This window comes from Phaeoacremonium minimum (genome assembly GCF_000392275.1).
Source record: "Phaeoacremonium minimum UCRPA7 unplaced genomic scaffold PA7_03_scaffold_468, whole genome shotgun sequence".
NCBI lineage: Eukaryota > Fungi > Ascomycota > Sordariomycetes > Togniniales > Togniniaceae > Phaeoacremonium > Phaeoacremonium minimum.
The window spans coordinates 27,521-46,919 of NW_006921370.1; the positions used below are offsets into that span (position 1 = coordinate 27,521).

Consider the following 19,399-nt stretch of genomic DNA (forward strand, 5'->3'; position numbering starts at 1 on the left):
CACCTCATCTTCCTTTGCGCTAAGCCGAGCAGCACCACGCGCAACCGAGTGCGAAGACTCCATCTTGCGCGCTGTAGATGTCAATTGGCAGGTCAATTGGTCCTTCAAGATGCGCCCAACTCGGTGAGTTCTCTTTGAAGAGCATTCGTATCTACTCTGCCGAGTTTTGCAGAGCTATCACTGACGAAAAGTCGTTCGTTTTCTACAGGGTTTTAGGAGCCTACCGGCATGGCGAGCAGCCGAACATCACGGGATTCGACATCAAGAAGCTCAGAGAGGCAGCAGGAACACCAAGATATGATCCTTGGGAGAGGGCGTTAGTCATATGAGCTTTAAATTCTGCAATGGGTTGGCAAGCTAACGTGATTGCAGCGAGGCATGGCGATACACAGGACTCTTCAGCCGATGGAACCGATTCAAGCGTGGATTCCCGGGTCTGGGTATAGCGACAGTGGCTTTCGCAGGGTACTGTGCGTATGAGCACTTCTTCCTGAAGGACGAGCATCACGGAGAAGGGCACGGAGAGGCACATCATTGAGCTACTAGGAGCCGACCTGGTGGTTCCACTGTACATAATAGATCGCTATATCTGCCTCTGGCAACAGGCATTGGGTCTTCAAGGGAAAATATTCTTTCGCCGACTACTATGTGCTCAATCTCCCATACTATCGGTGCCCTCCTGTTTGGGTGACCACCGATACCTTGCCCTGCACTCTTTTCGGCTGGGAACCAAAGACAACTTTCTGTCCGTTATGAGCCCTCGAACAACAATCGTACAGCAGGATAACAGGATGCACAGTAGTCAATTGCCGGGCCATAGACAAGCGACCGGGTTATCAACGGCAGCAACCTATAGCGAGCTATCATTTCACCATTAGCAACGTCCCTTTACCTTGGTTGATTAACGTGTCCAGGAGATGAGAAGAATAGCAAGTATAGCTATAAGAAACCCCGATGCATCGTGACTCGGAGCAGTCTTATGTGAAACCCCTATGCATCAATAGTTACTAAATTTCCCTCCCCCGGTAATGGTCTATGTGATCTCCTAGTGCACTCTGCAGGAAATAAAAGGTGCTGGGTAAGACCTGCAATGATGCACCTAGGACAAGGCCTGCTGGCTATCGTCTTCTTCAAAATGCAAGATAACAAGCCCCCAGTTGAGAAAGTCTTGTAAAAATGGGGAAAGTTGATGTCCAGACTTGCAGCTGACTTGCCTTTACTCATCCCAGTGCAATCACAATTGCACAAGACACTGTCATTTGTTCGGGGCTGTTGGAATGTGGCCTGCTTGAGCACTATGGGCATTGTCTCATAGTGGGCCTCTCAAATGGCTGTGTAGAGAAGCGGGACCCTGCAGGTTTGCCGGGCCAACCCCCTGCCGCAGCAGTCTACAATACCTGAGGTATGACGAATGCAGGTTGTGTGTATTCTTGTTTCGCACTCGTGGCACGCCTCGATCCTGTTGTTATTTTCCCACTTCAAGTTTCTATTGATTTCTCGCATGCCAGATTGTTCAATGTAGAAGGCAGGCAGGCAGGCAGGCAGGCAAGCAGACAGAGATCGAAGACCAGCATCTTTGCAGGAGGGTTCTTTGCATAAACACCACCATACAAGCAAGGCATTTCCAACCTTCTCGGGCTACCTCCCACCAGCCGTCCTCCAGACCCTGGTTCTACAGCTACAGCTACAGGGTGCTCGTCCGGCATTGATCAACAAACGCAATCGGCTTGCGTGCACACCACCGCCGCAGCCCGTTCAGTCAACCCGACATTCAGCTCAGCTCGCCGACCGAAATCGTGGAAAGGGTGTGTATCCTGCGGCCAGCCACCTGTCAAAGGACCCCGCCTCATCCGCCTACCTACAAGCACCGCATTGCGGTAGTGCATCTGCACAGCTATCACAAGCCGAATATTGATTCGCTCTTGTCAATAGAGAGACCCTGGAAGCTGCAAGAGCAACCACCTGCTTTTGGCCCGCCACCCGAGACACACCAGCAAAGGCCGAGAACCATCTCGCTCAAACTCAAAAAAACCCTCGTTCGGTCTCTCCTAGCTGCCTCTCCGTTGAGAGAATAAATCTGCAGCACAGCTAGACGAACTTTGTTTCCCTGTGCCTGAATCGAAAAGCCACTCCCGCCAATCCACTGTACTACCTAGGTACGGGGATCTCCTCAAGGGTAATTGGACCCCACTAAACAAATCATCCGCGACCAACGACCAGCCCGCTGGGGATCGTAGTCCTGGCTTAGCCGAAACGCATTAATCGTCATGCTAAGGGATAGGGGGAACACCACCGCCGCGTCTTCTGGCGGTGGTGCTGGTGGGAATGCCTGTCATGACCCGCCGGCGTCAGCCCAGAGTCCGTCGACGTGCCAGACTCCCCCGTCCGATGGATCTCCAACAGGTGGTGTTGTTGCTCCCCAGGTCGAGAGCGGACTAGCACCTGCTCCAGTCGAGCTCCAGGCTTCGTACAACACGCCGCGCAACCTACAAGAATACAGCAGTGCCTACTCTTCCTCCTACGCAGATGCGAGAGACTCGCCCTCCTCGCAGCAGACGCACAGCCGGCAGCAACCGTTTCCGAACCTGCTGCCTCTCAACATCCGAACGAGACTGCCCTCGCCAGAGCGGAAGCAGACACGGCCATCGACAAGCGACGAGATGCCACTCACCGGAGACGGCACCAAGGGGAGGGCTTCTGAGAGCCCCATGGGAAGAATAGGCGGGTTTCTATCAGGCATGTCCGGGTCTCCAGGTCGGTCGGAGGGAGGCTCTCCGGTGGCGCACCTGTCACCGTCCCCGTCAGCGTCACCGGCACTCTCACGACACGCAACACCAGACACGACGCCCACGAGGCCGAAGAAGAGCCAGACCGGCGGCATGGAGTCACCCACGCCAAAAGGCAGCACGACGCCGGGCCAGTCGCGCTTCGCCTTCTTCACCCAGACGCTGTCCCGCCTCACGCAGTCGCCCACGAGCGCGACCATGGACGACGAGCTGCTGAGCATGAACGTCGAGGCGGCGCTGTTCCCTGGCGGCCCGCCCACGGAGCGCGACACCTTCTCGCCGTCGGCGTTCAAGAACCTGCAGGCGAACGCCACCGGCCTGCTGCATAAGATGCAGGGGGCCTACCGCCAGCGGACCGCCGCCCTGCGCGACATCGAGGCCGAGAGGGAGGCCCAGCGCGACGAGCTGGAAGAGGCGGAGACGCGCGCAAAGCACCTCAAGATGCAGCTGGAGGACATGGCGCGCAAGGCGGCCGACCACGAGAGGGACATGAAGCGGCTGATGGAGGACCTCATTGCGGAGAAGAAGGCCAGGGCCGAGGAGAAGGAGCGCATGGCCCGCGAGAAGGGCCTCGCCGTCGCCATGTCCGAGGGCTCGACCGTCTCCGAGGACCTTGGTGTGGACGAGGAGCAGCGGAGACAGGGCTGGCGGAAAAGCGCCGAGACGATGAAGTCCGACATGAGCTACGACACCGATGACGACAGCGTTGAAGTCGAGAGCGTCTTCTCGCGCTCGCGGAGCCCGACGAATGCCCCGAGTGCTTACGAGGGCAGCGTTGCGGATGGTCCGACTTCTCGACCCAAGGCGGCGACCCTGTCACCTCCGAAAGCGAGGGGAGGCCAGCAAATGACAACCTTCCAGAAGCTCATGAAGAACATCTCCGGAGAGCCATTGAGGGAAGGGGACGAATATGTAGGCGCTGGCTGCCGGAACTGCAAAGGCCAGGATGCTAGCGTTGCATGGGATACCGTCAGCCTCCTGAGGGATGAGAACAAGGCGCTCAAGCAGCGAGTTGGGCACCTGGAAGTCGCTGTCGAAGGGGCTCTGGACATGGTGAATGGCATTGGCCTATGATGTGCGTTGAGCCCAGGGCTTTGGGCGGTCGGCATCATGACGTGAATTGGATAAATTAGACTGGCATTTCACGGTTCCCAGGTTTGGGGACATGACTGCATATGAGAATGGAAAACATAGACACTAGGCCCACCACCGTAACGTCTTGCAATAGACATACCCGTTTGTCTGATATACAATCTGATGTGATACTTCGAAATGAGAATCGTGCAAAAAAGGTCTCTTAATGATCTTTGAGTGTTTGTTAGTATTAAAGTCACCCTGTTCACATTTGCTACGATGAATCACAATGAAGTATAGGAAAATTATTTCATTTTCCTAACTCTTAAGGCAAGCCTCGAAAAGAAGCTCTCGTGCCTCGCTGTCCTCCGTGACTATAAGTGACTCGGGCTTGACCATAAATAAGCCTCTCGAGCCAGGGGGCCGATCATGCATTTATTCACCCGCTCCACTCCACACCAGCCCAGACACATACATCCCGCCCACGGCATGTATACCTGTCGGGGATGAACACAATTGTTTGGCATACCGCCTGACTAACACCCGGGCTCTGGTGGTTGATAAAGTCAACCGTGAAAACCCCTTGTACCGGCACGCCATCGCCTTTCGTTCGAGTAGTAAAACCGTTCGCCCGCTGGAGCAGTATCATATCGCCCGATGAAAGGGGCTAATTACGGTGTTCCAGGGACTGAGTCGCTGTCATGCCGAAGAGACATGTACTGATCACTAAGCAGATCCCGCCAGACATAAAAGCACTTTTAGTAGAACGACTCCACCATCGTGTCCTTCATGTTGGTGTTGATATTGCTCGGGCCAGCGCCCTCGCCGAGACGGAAGACGCTCTCGATAACGCTGAGCTCGGTGGCCGTGGTGTCGAGGCCCGTGACGGCGAGCCAGTCGTTGACGACCATGCCGCCGCCGACGACGTTGCTGCCGCGGTTGACGGAGCCGGCGACCAGCGGCACCTGCAGCAGGCTGGAGAGCTCGTCCTGGTCCTGTATCGAGGTCTTGGGGTGCACGAGGCCGCCCTGGTTCGACAGCGCCATGTAGCTGCCGACCAGGACGTTGTCGGCGACCGTCTGCCGGAAGACCTCGACGCCGAGCACGTCGGCGATGATCTCCTCCGTCTCGCGCTCCAGGTCCGGGTGGACGAGCGCGATGTGGTCGTTAGCGACAATGACGTTGCCGAGCGCTGATAGCCGCTCCTCTATCCTCTGGATCTTGATCTCGTCTGGTAGGCTGTTCCGCAGATGCTGCAACTCCTGGTCTGTGGTGCTGGTGGGTACTAGGAGGCCCTTACGGTTGCTGTGTGAGACCATGTCAGCTCGATTCGTTGCGCCCGTACTGCCTCCTCGATACGTCAAGGAACCTTGCTCCTAGGCAGTCCAATAGAGTCTCCAAGACAAGACGGCCGAGGGGAAATCGTGCGTGCTTACCCAGCTGTTAACCGGCCGACGATGCGTGTGCCGGCGATTGTGGTCCTGCAGATGGGGATGACATCCTGCAGCTCGGCCTCGAAGACACTGTAGAAGTTCTCGCTAGCGCCAATGGCGACGAGGGCGTATGAATTGGTGAGCGTCGAGAAGACGCCGACTCTGCGCGCGGAGACGTGTGTAAGCCCAGAGGATGTCCGACTCAAAAATCATCGCGGGGTTCTCATAGTGGGGTCAAATGCTCACTCGTTGGAGTTCTCAAATTGTGCTCGCACAGCCATGCTTGCGGGTATCTCGAGGGCTGTTCCTCCGCTAATGGCTGAAAGGTTTTAAGGGGAGGTTTAGGAGGAGATAGCACTCTATGTGAGAGTGCTTCTGGTCGTCTGGGAATGTGTTGCGCTGCTGGCTGGGTCGATTGCCTTGGTGGTTGGAAATTTTTGCGGGAGGGAAAGCTCTTGACTTTATTTGCCTTCGGTGGGCCTGACGTTCGTCAGTCCGTCCACACCCTACCTGTGGCCAGCGGGGGCGGGGCAATTTCCCATCTGCTTGGTAAGGTTTCTTCTTGGTGCTGGCTGGCGGGCACTAACTAGGAAGAGTCAGCAGGCGGGCTGGCTTGCAATATTCTGGCCCGATGACTCAATGACACTGCAGAAACAATTTCTCTTGGGTGATTTCGCTGAGCACCGCCACTGGTTGGTGACTCTTCACTTGCATCGCTTCTCGAAACCCACTGGGAGCAAATACAGCATTTTCATTCTGATGAACTATGATGTCTATCGTTAGCGCGCTTGACCTCACATCCCATTGGGCTCGGCAATAACCAAGTGACTGCCCCCTGTCTTGCAATCATATCAAGCATCACCCATCAGCCTTGTAGGTGCTGGGGATGGTCCTTGATAACCTTTCTAAAAGACTCTGCATTTCTTTTCCTATCAATCATGTAATAGCTTGAGCTCCTATGGCACAAGATCGCTAATTGATTGGTGCTGAATGTCTGTAGCTAGCCACCTAATGTATCTTGCTACGAGAGCGGAAGAGAAGAAGGCCTTCGATGTAGGTGTATAATATGCCCGTGGAAACTGTATAACCTTTGATAACGCCACTATTGCAACCATGTAGCACATATCATACCATAACGCATTAAACTCCATAAATGCATTCCACGGAATTCCACGCAAGACCGGATATCAATGTGCCTTCGTGCTGGTCCCGAGGTACCGCTAGTCTTGCCTGGCGTGTCCGCTTCCACATAGACGCTCCTTCACGTCTATCATGCTTCTCATCGTAGCTCTACCGACGGAAAATACCGTGGTCCAGCAAAGCCCTTCGCAATAACGCCTTGGATATCAATATTCCCCGTAGGGTCGTGGTGCGGACTCCACATCTTCAACAGTATGAACCTGCCTGATACGGGCGGGTCGAACTTGATCGTGCACTTGTTCTTGTCCTTCTCAATGTTGAACTTGGCGTGAGGCGCCATCAGCTCCCCTCCCACCGCTCGTACCGCCTCCTGCGTAGCCAGCTGCGACGCCTCGGCAGCTTCAGCCAGCGTCATGCTCTCTCCCCGCCGGTAGCCCATGGGCGCTATGTCCTCGAACGAGGCGTACTCGTACGGCGCAAAGGGGTTTCCGTCCTCGCTGCTGTCGCTCTCAAAGGGCAGCGCCCCGATGCGGTTCGGCGTCCTGCGCCTCACTCTTGGCGCCGTCTCGTCCTCGTCCTCGCTGCAATCTGACGTTGTGGTTACACGGAATGGCGGTGGTGCAACCGTGAATTCCGACGGGATCTGGGCTGTCCTAAAGTCCTCGTCCTCGTCCATGCCGGTGATGTACAGCCTCCGCTGCCGCATCTGAGCCCTCGTCATTGAGCCATCCTCGTGGTGGTGTATCGACATGATAGATGCTAACGCTCTATTATCTCTGTCTGAATTGGACCTGCCTCCCCTAGTAGGCTGATACTGTATCTGATACTGCGCTGTTCTTGAGAGCAGATCATCTGAACTCATGGAGATGAATACCATCCCCTCTCGTACGCTGTGTATTTGTCAGTGTTACGTTCACTTGGGTATATTTTATACATTGGAACTCACGGGGATGAATAATTGGACCCAGGGGCCTTGATAATCAACTCCTTCAGGCTGAAGACTGTGGCACCCTGGTGTCTGAGAACGACGTTACACCTATTGCCCTTGGTGCAATAAACGGAGTTGTCGTTTTTCAGTATATTCTCCGCGGCATAGCAGCTCTCGTTGCTGTAGAGGCCTCCGTCACAACTGACGAGCTCCATCGTAAGCTGGCCAGGCTCAACCTGGCCATACCTCCCATATCGAAATCCCTTATAATGAGACCCAAGTCTCTCAGAGTCAAGTTTTCGTCGCTTGGCTCGACGGCTGTCTTCGGCATGTTCTAGGGGCTGAAGGGGAGGCGATGCAAGAGAAGGCCCTAGTGGGGACATAATTGGATTGTTGGTTGTAAAGTCGAGCAGGGCCCGTAGGTGTGAGTTGGCGTCTTCCAGTGTGTGATCCAGATCCTCAAAGCTTGGATTGCTGCTACGAGGGTCGGCAGAGGTGCGGTATCTATCCAGGTACCTGTCATATCTGTCGCTAGGTCTGTACCGGCTTGGACGGCCAGAACCGCCTGGACCGGACATTGTAGGCGCCCTCCTCGAACCAAGCGATCGCAGTGAAGGGAGCGAGGGTGTACCGCTGGAGCTCAGGCCAGAGTACGGCGGTGCAGAGTCTGTATTCCTATCCTGGGGTTCTCTGGAGAACCTGCGCTGGAGATCCCGCGTGGGATCCGAGGACATAGTGGTCCTGGACGACGTCGCCGCGTGGTTGTCGTCCTGATGCCGGCCAGTGTTGGTCTGGTGGAATCGCTCTATCGCTCTGAAAAGTTCTCCAGAAGGGCTGACCTCGGCGTCCGGCGGACGGTCATCGAGGATGGACCGTACTATTCGGTTGGCGTGTCGATATCGCTCTTCAGCAGCCTGGCTCTGTCCCCGCGCTTCCTCTGTTCGTTGTCTCTGCTGTTGCAAGCTGTCCTGTAAAAGCCGATTGCGCTCCACCGCTATGCGGTATCGTTCCTCGTAGATCTGCCTCCTAGCGTTATGTATCACCTCTTCGGCGGGCGGTGCGTTAGGAGGGCGGCGCGGAGGGCCAGGATCCTCAGACTGACAAGATGGTACGTTAGAATATGAACCCAGATAAAAAGATGAGGCAGCAATCGGGGGGCGACAAGTCTAACCACGTAGGCGGAGTTGACAAGTTGTGAAGGCCAGTTAGAAGGCTTGCAGCGGTCGAGTCGCTCGTGGCGGAGGGGCAATGTCGGGATACAGCGAAAGGCTTCGAGGGCCAAACTCACCATGAAGCGACAAAGAAGGACCAGTGGATAGAGGTGTGACAAAGAGATGCACACAAAACAGTCGATAGTCTTAAGAAGAACAACCTGCACTTAGAAGCAGATTGATTGCAGTGAGAGGATGACACTGGACTGGCGTATTGGGTTGGGAAATCAAGGTTGAAGGGACGTAGGTAGTCTAGTTACGCTGGGAGAGTGAAGAGGGGATGTTGGGATTGGGTGCAGTCCAGCGATGGCGTGGGCGGCGGTAGACTGATGGTCACTACAGGTGCGTGCAAGGTTGGAAGGTCAGGTAGGTAGGTAGGTGGCTTTGCTCAGACAAAGGCGCATTGCTCGCTCTTTTCAGCACACCGGTCAGCGGGGGTCTTGTTCATCCATATAATCCATCCACCCTTTCATTCATTCATTCAATTCAAGTCAGTTTATGTACGGTCCTTTAAAGAGGCGGGCCCAACGAGGTAGCAGCTCAAAGGCAGGCCAGTCTAAGAAAGGCCTTGTGATCCAGTCCTAGGGCAATCCAGAGCATACATAGGTACATCATGGATGGCAACTGGCAACGGCCACAATGTCTCCGTAGAGGCGAAGTAGAGTATTCCATCAATCTTACGGCTGTCAAACCGGTTATCGGATAGAGACCGCAATGAGACTTCTACCAAAGCAGTTCGTGCTCCGAAAGGGTGGGAAGGACACCCCATCGCCTACCTACAGGGCTATAAAGGCACAGTACAGTACGGTACAGTACAGTGGCATGATTGCCCTGGCTGAAGTTGTGCACTTTGTGTAAATCGAGTGAGGGGGGACTTTTTGCTGTCTGCTCCGCATTCTCTTCCCTTCGTCACATACCTGGACGGTTTTCTCTAAGTCTACCTACCTTAGCTATGTAATGTGCCCAGGTGTGTAAGTGCAGGGGCGGAGAGAAACTCCCAGAGAAATTGTTATTGAACAACTGATGACCTCATCGGGTTTTGGTGGGGTGAAGGCTCAGGTTGGGAGGAAGAGGAAGTACCTCTTAAACTTGCCGGAGCACAGGTCCAGGGGCAGTCCTAGCTGCAGGCAAGAAACGCGACCTCGTTTTAGTGGCCGCCCGTGGCACTACCTACCTTAGGTTCCTAGCTCACTTTCACTTACCCGGACCTGGGAGACCAACAGACAAATGTCGTGCCTGGCATTTGCCGTACGTACCTCAGAGCTATCAAAGCTGATAACTACCTAGTTATTCATTACCTGACGTTTATCTCACAGACATCGTGTCGCCGCCATCACAACGCCTCTCCCTTATCCACGACATACCTGCGACACCATTGTTCTCTAAGAGAGAGCGACTGCTGCCTGTAGCATTTGCGGTGGGACTGCAGCTCGGGGCCCGTAATCCTCACCGAAAAGTCTCAGCTGGGCCTCAGCCTTGCGATTGGCCTGAAAATCCGATACGTTGTCTGAGGCGCTCACAGGCGAAAGTCAACAAACACGGGAGCCTCAGTCTCATCCGATCATCTCAATTAATCCCGGCATCTTTCGTCGCACCTTCTCCGCCGGCATATGATTAGCTGGGCCCATCTCACCGTCCGAGCTTGAGGTCCATTCTCACTTTCAGCAGCCTCCCTTCGTCATCATACGGAACTCTTCGACCAACTCAAAATGGATTCGGCAACTTCAGACCAGCAGCCAAACCCTCAATCAGGGGAAGCGGCCCCTGCTCCAGCACCAGACCAGGCCGTCCCAACGACTCTACCCGCTCAAGATCAACAGCAGCAACAGCCAGTTGAACAGCCAGTTGGGGTGCTTCCTGACCAACAAGATCTGACCATGCAGGCGGACTTCACCTCGCTGCAAAACGCCATCTTTCCTCCTGGTGGCCTTCTACCTCCGGAGGCCTTAATGCACATGCAGCAATTGATGCCTATGCCCATGGCCCTGGATGCCAACGGTCTCCTGCCAGTAATGCCAGGCAATGATATTAGTGCCGGTGAGTCTCGGAACAGTCGCTTTGTTGGGCAACAACTGACCCAGCCATAGATGAAATTGAGCTCTATGACCGCCAAATACGCCTCTGGGGTATGCAAGCTCAGCAGAAGATCCGGAATGCAAATGTCCTACTTATCACAATGAAGGCCCTGGCTAATGAGATCGCGAAGAATCTCGTGTTGGCCGGCATCGGTTCACTAACCATCGTAGATCACGAGACTGTAACCGAGGCTGATCTAGGTGCTCAATTCTTCCTCTCTGAGCAGGATGGTCATCTTGGCATGAACCGGGCAGAAGCTGCTCTCCCACAAATACAGAAACTGAACCCCCGAGTCAAAGTCCACATTGACAAGACGGATATTCGTTCCAAGGGTCCCAGTTACTTTGGCGTCTACGATGTCGTTATTGCAACAGACCTTGACCCAGATACGCTCAACGTTGTCAACACGGCAACACGAGTCAACGGTCGCTACTTTTACGCAGCAGGGACTCACGGCCTCTATGGCTTCATCTTTGCTGACTTGATCGAGCACGATTTTGTTATCGAGCGCGCCAAGGGAAACGTCACAACTGAGCTGAAGCCCGAAACCAGAACTCGCCTGATAGTAGGCGTCAACACCAAGAAAGAAGACGGCAAGACGATCGAGATGGTGACTAAGCGCGAACTCTACAGCACCTGGTTCCTCGCCAGCGACACGGCGTACCTACCTGACGAGTACAAGAAATCCAAGCGGCGCCTCAAGGCGGTGACCCCCGTCTTGCCATGCCTACGTGCACTGTGGGAGTTCCAGCAGGTCAACAACAGCCGCACGCCACATCATACACCTCAGGACCTACAGCAGTTCACACGTTTGGCAACACAGAAGCACAAGGATCTTGGCCTACCAGCCGAGACGCTGCGCTCCGATTTTCTGCGCAGCTTCCTCCAGAACATCGGCAGCGAGATAGCCCCAGTGACGGCCATTCTCGGTGGCCAACTCGCGCAGGACGTCATCAATGTATTGGGACAGACGCAGCAGCCCATTCAGAACATGGTCATCTTTGACGGCAACACCATGGAAGCCACCATGTATCCTTTGCATCCCGAGGGGCCGCTCGGTGCACAGCTATTGTCTATGACTGCGCCCACCGTCGGTGTGGGCATGAACGGAGATTTGGGCATGCTAGACGCTTCGATGCTAGCTGGCATGCCACCTGTGGACCTCACGGGCATGGTAGATTTCTCTGCAGTTGCAGCTGGTATACAACCCCAGGATCCCGTGCAACAGCAGCAACAACAGCAGCCTCCTCCAGCGGCTTGAGTCTTAGATGATGCGGGCAACTGCACTTTATTCTGGCTAGGGATTTGAGAGTGACCAGAAACTCTCAATGATTTTGTAAAAGTTTGGGCTGGTCAAAATGTACATTACTTAGATACCTCAAATGCGATGATGAGATGCTATGATCTACTAACTTGAATTTTTGATGGCCCGTGGAATTGAGAATGTATCGTTCTCTTCAACATCTGTTTCGCAAAGTGGCACATAACAGTCCAGATCTCCTATTCCACCTCACAAACCTGCATCTTTCTTTTGACTGACACATCAATCATCTCTGTGACAGATCTAGGCCCGGTCGCAATCGGTAACGACAAGAAGCCCATGGGATTGACAATACCTAGGGAGGTGTTATGCAGGCTGACCGCCTGTGCTGACGCTTGTCCTTTGTTAACTTGACACAAAAGGCTCCAAGCACACAAACGTGTACCTACACCGACAACGTAATCTAACATTCCCTTGAGTTGCAAACCAGAATACACGCCGTTTGACTGACTCGATTTGTGCAAGCCAGGTCTGAGAGCAGAAGTTGTTAGGATTAGTAATTGCGTTTAAGGCAGCCTGTATTCGTCGTCGTCTGCGCAAAGTCGCTAAGGGAGCTAAGAGACATCTTCTCCGAAACCGCCGGGGCTCACTGCGCGCCGCGGGGTCCTGATCTGCCTGGCACACGCCCGGCTCTCGCCAATGAACAGTGTGGGTGGGGGGGGCTGTCGCGCTAGCAATGCATGACAAGTCCAATGGAACTTCAGCGAGCTCCTCCCCAGATAGCAGAATAATTCTTAGTCCTTTACCTTTCAACACCAAAACACCATAACCACCACGGAGGCTCAACTGAATTGGAGCTCTCTCTAAATACGGTGGACTAGTAGGCTACCGGATCAGAGCCAAGTAGAATCAATCGCCATTGACTGACCTGCTGTGGTCTGGCATTCTATTCACCGTAGCCGTGCGTAATCTCTTCTGCCCGCTCGAAGCTGCCACTCTGCCCGCCACCTCGACTCTGCGCCGAACCTTAGCATGATACGGCCTCAATAACGAGCTTCGCCTTGGGAAATGGTCATGCTGTTCAACGACGACCAGTCCCAGAAGGCCATCTTCGAGACCGGCTCCTTCACTGGCTACCGCCCTCTCCTCGAGCTGGGAAGCGGCTATCTCAGCGCAACCGACGACTTCAAGCAGCCGCTATGCGGTAATGAAGAGGGATGGGGGCCTATGAGCCCCTTCCGCTATGACTTCACGCCCTGTTTCATTGACGTGTGGGTCGCGTCTGTTGCGGTACTGCTTGGCATCGTCTGCGGGCTCCTCGCTGTAGTATGGCTTCTGCGCCGTAAGCAGCCAACTGAGATCTCGAAGGATTGGCACTTCTGGACTAAACAGGTGAGCATATATCATGGACTGCTGATGGGACTACCACTGCCCTATGCAATAAACCCCAGCCAATTGAACACTAGCCCATCGTATATACGGTGAAATAGATACTAATATGGTTATTACAGACACTTCTGGTTCTCGTAATCGTGGACTTCGTCACACAACTGGTCATCCAAATAATCAACTACCCCAATATATGGTTCGGCGACTTTCGAGTATGGACGACGGCTCTTACCATCATCTCTCTTTTCGTCGTATTTACAATTCAATGGCTCGAGCATACAAGGCTACGAAACGCCAATGGCGTGGTGCTGTTCTACTGGCTGCTCCTTCTCATCGCCCTCGGTGTCAAACTACGATCCCTTGTGTCTCAGCAGATCTACGACAAGAACTTGCCGTACTTTGTGACATATACCGTTGGCGTGGGGCTATCACTGGTCGAGTTTCTCTTTGAATGGATGTGGCCTAAGAGAGTGAGTGCTTACGAGGCTCTCATTGATGAGGAGGAATGTCCCGAGGAATACGCAACCATCTTTTCACGACTCACATTCTCATGGATGACGCCTCTGATGAAGTTCGGCTACAAGCAATTCTTGACGGAGGAAGACCTCTGGGCGCTTCCGAAGGGCGACACTACCCGTGAGACAGGCCAGAGTTTCGAGAAGGCTTGGGCGCATGAGCTCACCCGGAAGCACCCATCCCTATGGCTTGCTATGTTCCGGGCGTTTGGAGGTCCCTATGCTCTTGGTGCTATCTTCAAGGCAGCGAATGATGTCTCGGCCTTCGTGCAACCTCAACTGTTGCGGTTTTTGATCGCCTTCGTCGCCTCCTATGAGAAAGGCAGAGAGCCACAGCCGGTCATCAAAGGTGCTTCTATCGCACTTGCTATGTTCGCCGTGGCATGTTTTCAAACCTCGATGATTCACCAGTACTTTCAAGTCGCCTTCACGTCCGGAATGCGTATCAAGGCTGGTCTGACATCGACTATATATCGGAAGTCCCTGAAGCTCTCCAACGAGGGTCGTGCCTCGAAGACGACCGGAGACATCGTCAACTATATGGCTGTAGATGCGCAGAGATTGCAAGATCTTACACAATTCGCTCAGCAAGTCTGGTCTGCTCCGTTTCAGATCACCCTCTGCATGATCTCTCTATACAACCTTGTAGGATGGTCTATGCTTGCCGGAATAGGGGTAATGATTTTCATGGTACCTATCAATGGCTTTATCGCACGATTTATGAAGACGCTACAGAAGGAGCAGATGAAAAACAAAGACGGAAGGAGCAGGCTTATCGCCGAAATCATCAACAACATGAAAAGCATCAAATTGTACGCCTGGGGTGCTGCGTTCATGAACAAACTCAACTACATCCGAAACGAGCAGGAACTGAAGACTCTTCGGAAGATTGGAGCAGCTCAGGCGTTTGCCAACTTCACCTGGAGCACTACGCCATTTTTGGTATCATGCCTGACCTTCACCGTCTTCGTGCTCACCCACGATCAACCCCTAACAACGGAGATCATCTTCCCAGCCCTTGCCCTCTTCCAGTTGCTTACCTTCCCACTTGCCGTGTTCCCCATGGTTCTTTCCTCAATTATCGAAGCGAGCGTTGCTGTGGGTCGATTGACTTCTTTCCTGACCGCCGAGGAGATTCAGGATGATGCCGTATTGCTCAGACCATCCGTTGAGGAGACTGGTGAGGAGACGGTTGTAATCAAGGAGGCAACGTTCTCGTGGGATCGTCATGGTAACAAACACGCCCTTGAACACATCAACTTTACAGCACACAAGGGAGAACTCTCTTGTATTGTTGGCCGGGTTGGTGCGGGCAAGTCCTCGTTCCTCCAGAGTATCCTAGGAGATCTGTGGAAAGAACAAGGCGAAGTACAAGTTCACGGCACAATTGCGTATGCTGCTCAGCAGCCTTGGATCATGAATGCAACGGTCAAGGAGAATATCATCTTTGGATATCGCTATGATTCCAACTTCTACGAAAAAACCATCAAGGCATGCGCTCTCTTGGACGACTTCGCCATTTTGCCCGATGGTGACGAGACAGTGGTGGGCGAGCGGGGTATTTCACTATCAGGTGGACAGAAAGCCCGAGTTGCTCTTGCCAGAGCCGTCTATGCCAGGGCAGATATCATCATTCTGGACGATGTCTTGTCGGCTGTAGACTCCCACGTCGGCGCACACATCATCGCCAATGTCCTAGGTCCCAAGGGTCTTCTCGCCTCGAAGACTCGAATCCTCGCAACTAATTCCATTCCCGTTCTCGCTGAGTCTGACTACATTTGTATGCTGCGGGATGGCGAGATCGTTGAGAAGGGTACCTATAGGCAGCTTATAGCAATGAAAGGCCTAGTAGCTGAATTGTGCAAGAGTACTGGTAGGAACGAGTCAGAGCCCTCCTCTTCAGCTGCAAGCCCTAGTGGATCGGACAGCGAGACCTCTACCATCATCGACGCGGATAGCAACCAGACGAAGGAGGAGATGGAGGAAGCGCAAGAGGGCCTGTCAACTCTCCAGCCAATTCGACCCGGACCGCACTCCAAGAAGCCTAAGCAGCGAACGGATAGTATGGCTACCTTGCGTCGAGCTAGCACGGCAAGTTTCCGTGGACCCAGAGGCAAACTACATGATGAAGAGGCACCCAGCAGCAAGACAAGGCAGGCCAAAGAGCACAACGAGCAGGGTAAAGTCAAGTGGTCTGTCTACACAGAATACGCAAAGTCGAATAATCTGGTCGCGGTATTCATCTACCTCTTCACTCTCATTGCGGCCCAGACTGCTCAGATTGGAGGCAGCGTCTGGCTGAAACACTGGGCTGAAGCGAACGACAAGGCTGGCTTCAATCCTGACGTTGGAAAGTACATTGGTATCTATTTTGCCTTTGGAATTGGGTCTGCTGCCTTGACAGTGGTTCAAACGCTCATACTATGGATCTTCTGCTCGATCGAAGCCTCTAGGAAGCTACATGAGCGGATGGCAACGGCGATCTTCCGCTCCCCGATGTCGTTCTTTGACACTACGCCTGCTGGCAGAATCCTAAACAGATTCTCAAGCGACATCTATCGTGTTGATGAGGTCCTCGCCCGTACCTTCAACATGCTCTTCGTAAATCTAGGGAAGTCGGGCTTTACCTTGGGCGTTGTATGTGTTACCGTTCCAGCTTTCATAGCACTTATCATACCGTTGAGTGCTATGTACGTTTGGATTCAAAGGTACTATCTCCGTACCTCTCGAGAGCTCAAGCGGTTGGACAGCGTCAGCCGAAGTCCTATCTATGCTCACTTTCAGGAGTCTCTTGGCGGTCTGTCTACCATTCGGGCATACCGACAGCAGCAGAAATTCGAGCTCGAGAACGAGTGGCGTGTGGACGCCAATCTTCGGGCTTATTTCCCATCTGTCAGTGCCAATCGTTGGCTCGCCATCCGTCTTGAGTTCATCGGTGCAATTGTCATTCTTGCAGCTGCTGGTCTCGCCGTCATCTCCGTCGCGGGCCACAGCGGGCTCACTTCGGGTATGGTGGGTCTAGCCATGTCGTACGCCTTACAGATTACCACATCCCTCAACTGGATTGTTCGTCAAACTGTCGAGGTTGAGACGAACATCGTATCTGTCGAACGTGTTCTTGAGTACGCCCGCCTGCCAAGCGAGGCACCGGAGATCATTGCTCGCAACCGTCCACCTGTTAGCTGGCCAGCAAATGGATCGGTTGCATTCAACAACTATAGTGCCAGATATCGTGAGGGACTTGATCTTGTCTTGAAGAACATCAAGCTTGATATCAAGTCTCACGAGAAGATCGGCGTCGTAGGCAGGACTGGTGCTGGCAAGAGTTCTTTGACACTGGCACTCTTCCGCATCATTGAAGCCGACAGTGGTCACATCAGCATTGACAACATCAACACTTCGACAATCGGTCTACTAGATCTTCGTAGGCGTCTCGCTATCATTCCACAAGATGCGGCTCTTTTCGAAGGCACCATCCGTGACAATCTCGACCCTGGCCACGTACACGATGATACCGAACTATGGAGCGTCCTTGGTACGTAGTTACACCAGTTTCCCTGTGTATCGTTCGGTCACATGGTCGGACAGATTACTTGCAGTATACATAATCCACCGTTGAAGGAAAATGACTAATCTGACTTGCAGAACACGCCCGGCTAAGGGATCATGTAACGAGTATGGATGGTGGTCTAGAGGCTAAGATCCACGAAGGAGGTGAGTTTAGACGAGCACTATCTCCCCAGTCGCTTTGCATCGGCTTTCACATGCTTTGTTTGCAACACCCATGAATTGTCGTGGATGGTGAGATGACTGGCTCTGCATCATGCCACGGCTATCTGCGTATTGTGCTAGCTATACGATGGGATTTGCGAAGAAGCGGCCACACCGGACCAGTCTTTCGGCACCGCGAATGCTGTCATCCATCTTGTGTATCCTACTTCCTTGCCGCATAGAGCAGTCCCTGCATGATCTCCATCGCATAGAAGCATGTCTGTCCTCGTGGCTGGCCGGCGATCTGCGGTTTCCTGGTCATCGGTATCACCTCCTGCACGATGAGCTGAGCATATCGCCGAAGTCCTCGGCTTTATGTGTGCGAGGGATTGGTCTTGTTTCGTCATAGACTGCACATGAACATACGGCTTGTTCTCCGTGAGAATTGTTAGGCTGACCGTTAATTTCTCTCTAGGTTCGAACCTGTCGCAGGGTCAGCGCCAACTCGTATCTCTAGCGCGTGCGATGCTCACACCCTCCAACATCCTGGTTTTGGACGAGGCCACAGCTGCGGTGGATGTGCAGACCGACGCCATGCTGCAGACGACACTACGAAGCCCAATGTTCTCGAACCGCACCATCATCACCGTCGCTCACCGAATCAACACGATTCTGGACAGCGATAGGGTGGTGGTTCTCGAGAAGGGCGAGGTGGCAGAGTTTGATACCCCCCAGGCGCTAATCAAAAAGAAGGGTGTCTTCTACGGGCTCGTCAAGCAGGCGGGCCTGGACACGGAGGGGGATGGGGAGGAGTGAAGCCGACAAGACACAAGATTCGGCAGAGAGGACGATCAAGGTGTACCCCCAAAATGTACTAGGCGTGAATTGACTGGCGTATGGGATGATTACGACAAGAATCGTGACCCGGTCGTCCTGCTGTGTACCCCCAAAATATTCCAATGTAGACTGTAAATAGATGGCTAAGGATCCGGTATTATAGCTCACCATCTTAACAAAACCGCTTTAATTCGGTTAAGAGGCCGTGGCTAGTCATTGGGTTGCATATTCCGGACTGCTGCCCCAAGCAATAGCCAGGCGAGGTTCTTCCATGATGCTTCGACCCGGATCCGACGACGAGGAAGAGCAAGACGAGACCATTGACCCATTTGCCGTAGTACCAGTCTAAAGCAGTCAGCTCCGCGATAGGACTCGGCCGCTCGTCATCTCGGCTGGTAACCGGTGAGCCCATCGGCATTTGCTGGCCTGGCGGCGGGGCAGGAGCAGGAGGATTGGCATCGGGTACGGTCTCTGCTGCGCTGTGCTGAGTGATTGATCCCTTGCGTTTCTCGATCCTGCGAGAGCCCCCGGGAACAAGCTTCTCACGGGCGGCACGCTTCGACGGCCCATCCATGGGTCTAGAGGGCGGTACGGTACGATCCTGCGTGGGTGGACTCGTGCTCCATCCTTCCGTCATGTATGGACCGAGTCAGGTTGGCCGAATCCAATGCCCTTACCTATCTGTATCTTTGCTGGGAAATATGCTGGAACAGCTGTAGGCTCTGCAGCATATGTATGTACCATGCACGCTTTTATTTCGAAGCACAGTGGTAAGACCTATGAAGAACCTGCAGCCCATAGCCACGTTGAAGCATCAGAGAGTGACTGAAAGATTAGCCCAGCCTAAACGCTCAACATTGTTTCCGAGAATCTACTATCGGATATCCATTGGATGTCCGGGAACCACATTGGGGTTGACAATTGGACCATCTCCGCTTTTGGGGTAGGAAAATTTAACGTGTAAGACGGATATTCGGGGAGATAACGACGTTCCAGGATACAGTACCCATTTGTAGAATCGATGACTATTTTCAACCT

General features: G+C 53.5%; 5 protein-coding genes across 5 annotated transcripts; 3 read left to right on the forward strand and 2 right to left on the reverse strand.

Moving 5' to 3' along the window:
- Nucleotides 1–2,879: 2,879 nt before the first annotated feature.
- On the forward strand, nucleotides 2,880–3,860 carry UCRPA7_6335 (hypothetical protein; the record flags this gene model as incomplete). The annotated part of the gene is made up of 1 exon (XM_007918873.1): nucleotides 2,880–3,860. The coding sequence occupies one exon, from the start codon at nucleotides 2,880–2,882 to the stop codon at nucleotides 3,858–3,860; it is 981 nt and encodes a 326-aa protein (XP_007917064.1).
- A 758-nt stretch (nucleotides 3,861–4,618) lies between these two features.
- UCRPA7_6336 (putative eukaryotic translation initiation factor 6 protein) lies at nucleotides 4,619–5,574 on the reverse strand (the record flags this gene model as incomplete). The annotated part of the gene is made up of 3 exons (XM_007918874.1): nucleotides 4,619–5,165; nucleotides 5,297–5,455; nucleotides 5,540–5,574. 3 exons carry the CDS (start codon nucleotides 5,572–5,574, stop codon nucleotides 4,619–4,621), a joined length of 741 nt encoding a protein of 246 aa, XP_007917065.1.
- A 998-nt stretch (nucleotides 5,575–6,572) lies between these two features.
- On the reverse strand, nucleotides 6,573–7,154 carry UCRPA7_6337 (putative regulator of chromosome condensation -like protein; the record flags this gene model as incomplete). Its single annotated transcript, XM_007918875.1, has 1 exon — nucleotides 6,573–7,154. One exon carries the CDS (start codon nucleotides 7,152–7,154, stop codon nucleotides 6,573–6,575), a length of 582 nt encoding a protein of 193 aa, XP_007917066.1.
- A 3,430-nt stretch (nucleotides 7,155–10,584) lies between these two features.
- On the forward strand, nucleotides 10,585–11,909 carry UCRPA7_6338 (putative sumo activating enzyme protein; the record flags this gene model as incomplete). Its single annotated transcript, XM_007918876.1, has 2 exons — nucleotides 10,585–10,609; nucleotides 10,660–11,909. 2 exons carry the CDS (start codon nucleotides 10,585–10,587, stop codon nucleotides 11,907–11,909), a joined length of 1,275 nt encoding a protein of 424 aa, XP_007917067.1.
- A 1,068-nt stretch (nucleotides 11,910–12,977) lies between these two features.
- Nucleotides 12,978–18,340, forward strand: UCRPA7_6339 (putative multidrug resistance-associated protein 1 protein; the record flags this gene model as incomplete). The annotated part of the gene is made up of 4 exons (XM_007918877.1): nucleotides 12,978–13,301; nucleotides 13,421–17,348; nucleotides 17,459–17,527; nucleotides 18,000–18,340. The coding sequence occupies 4 exons, from the start codon at nucleotides 12,978–12,980 to the stop codon at nucleotides 18,338–18,340; spliced, it is 4,662 nt and encodes a 1,553-aa protein (XP_007917068.1).
- Between the last annotated feature and the right edge of the window lie 1,059 nt (nucleotides 18,341–19,399).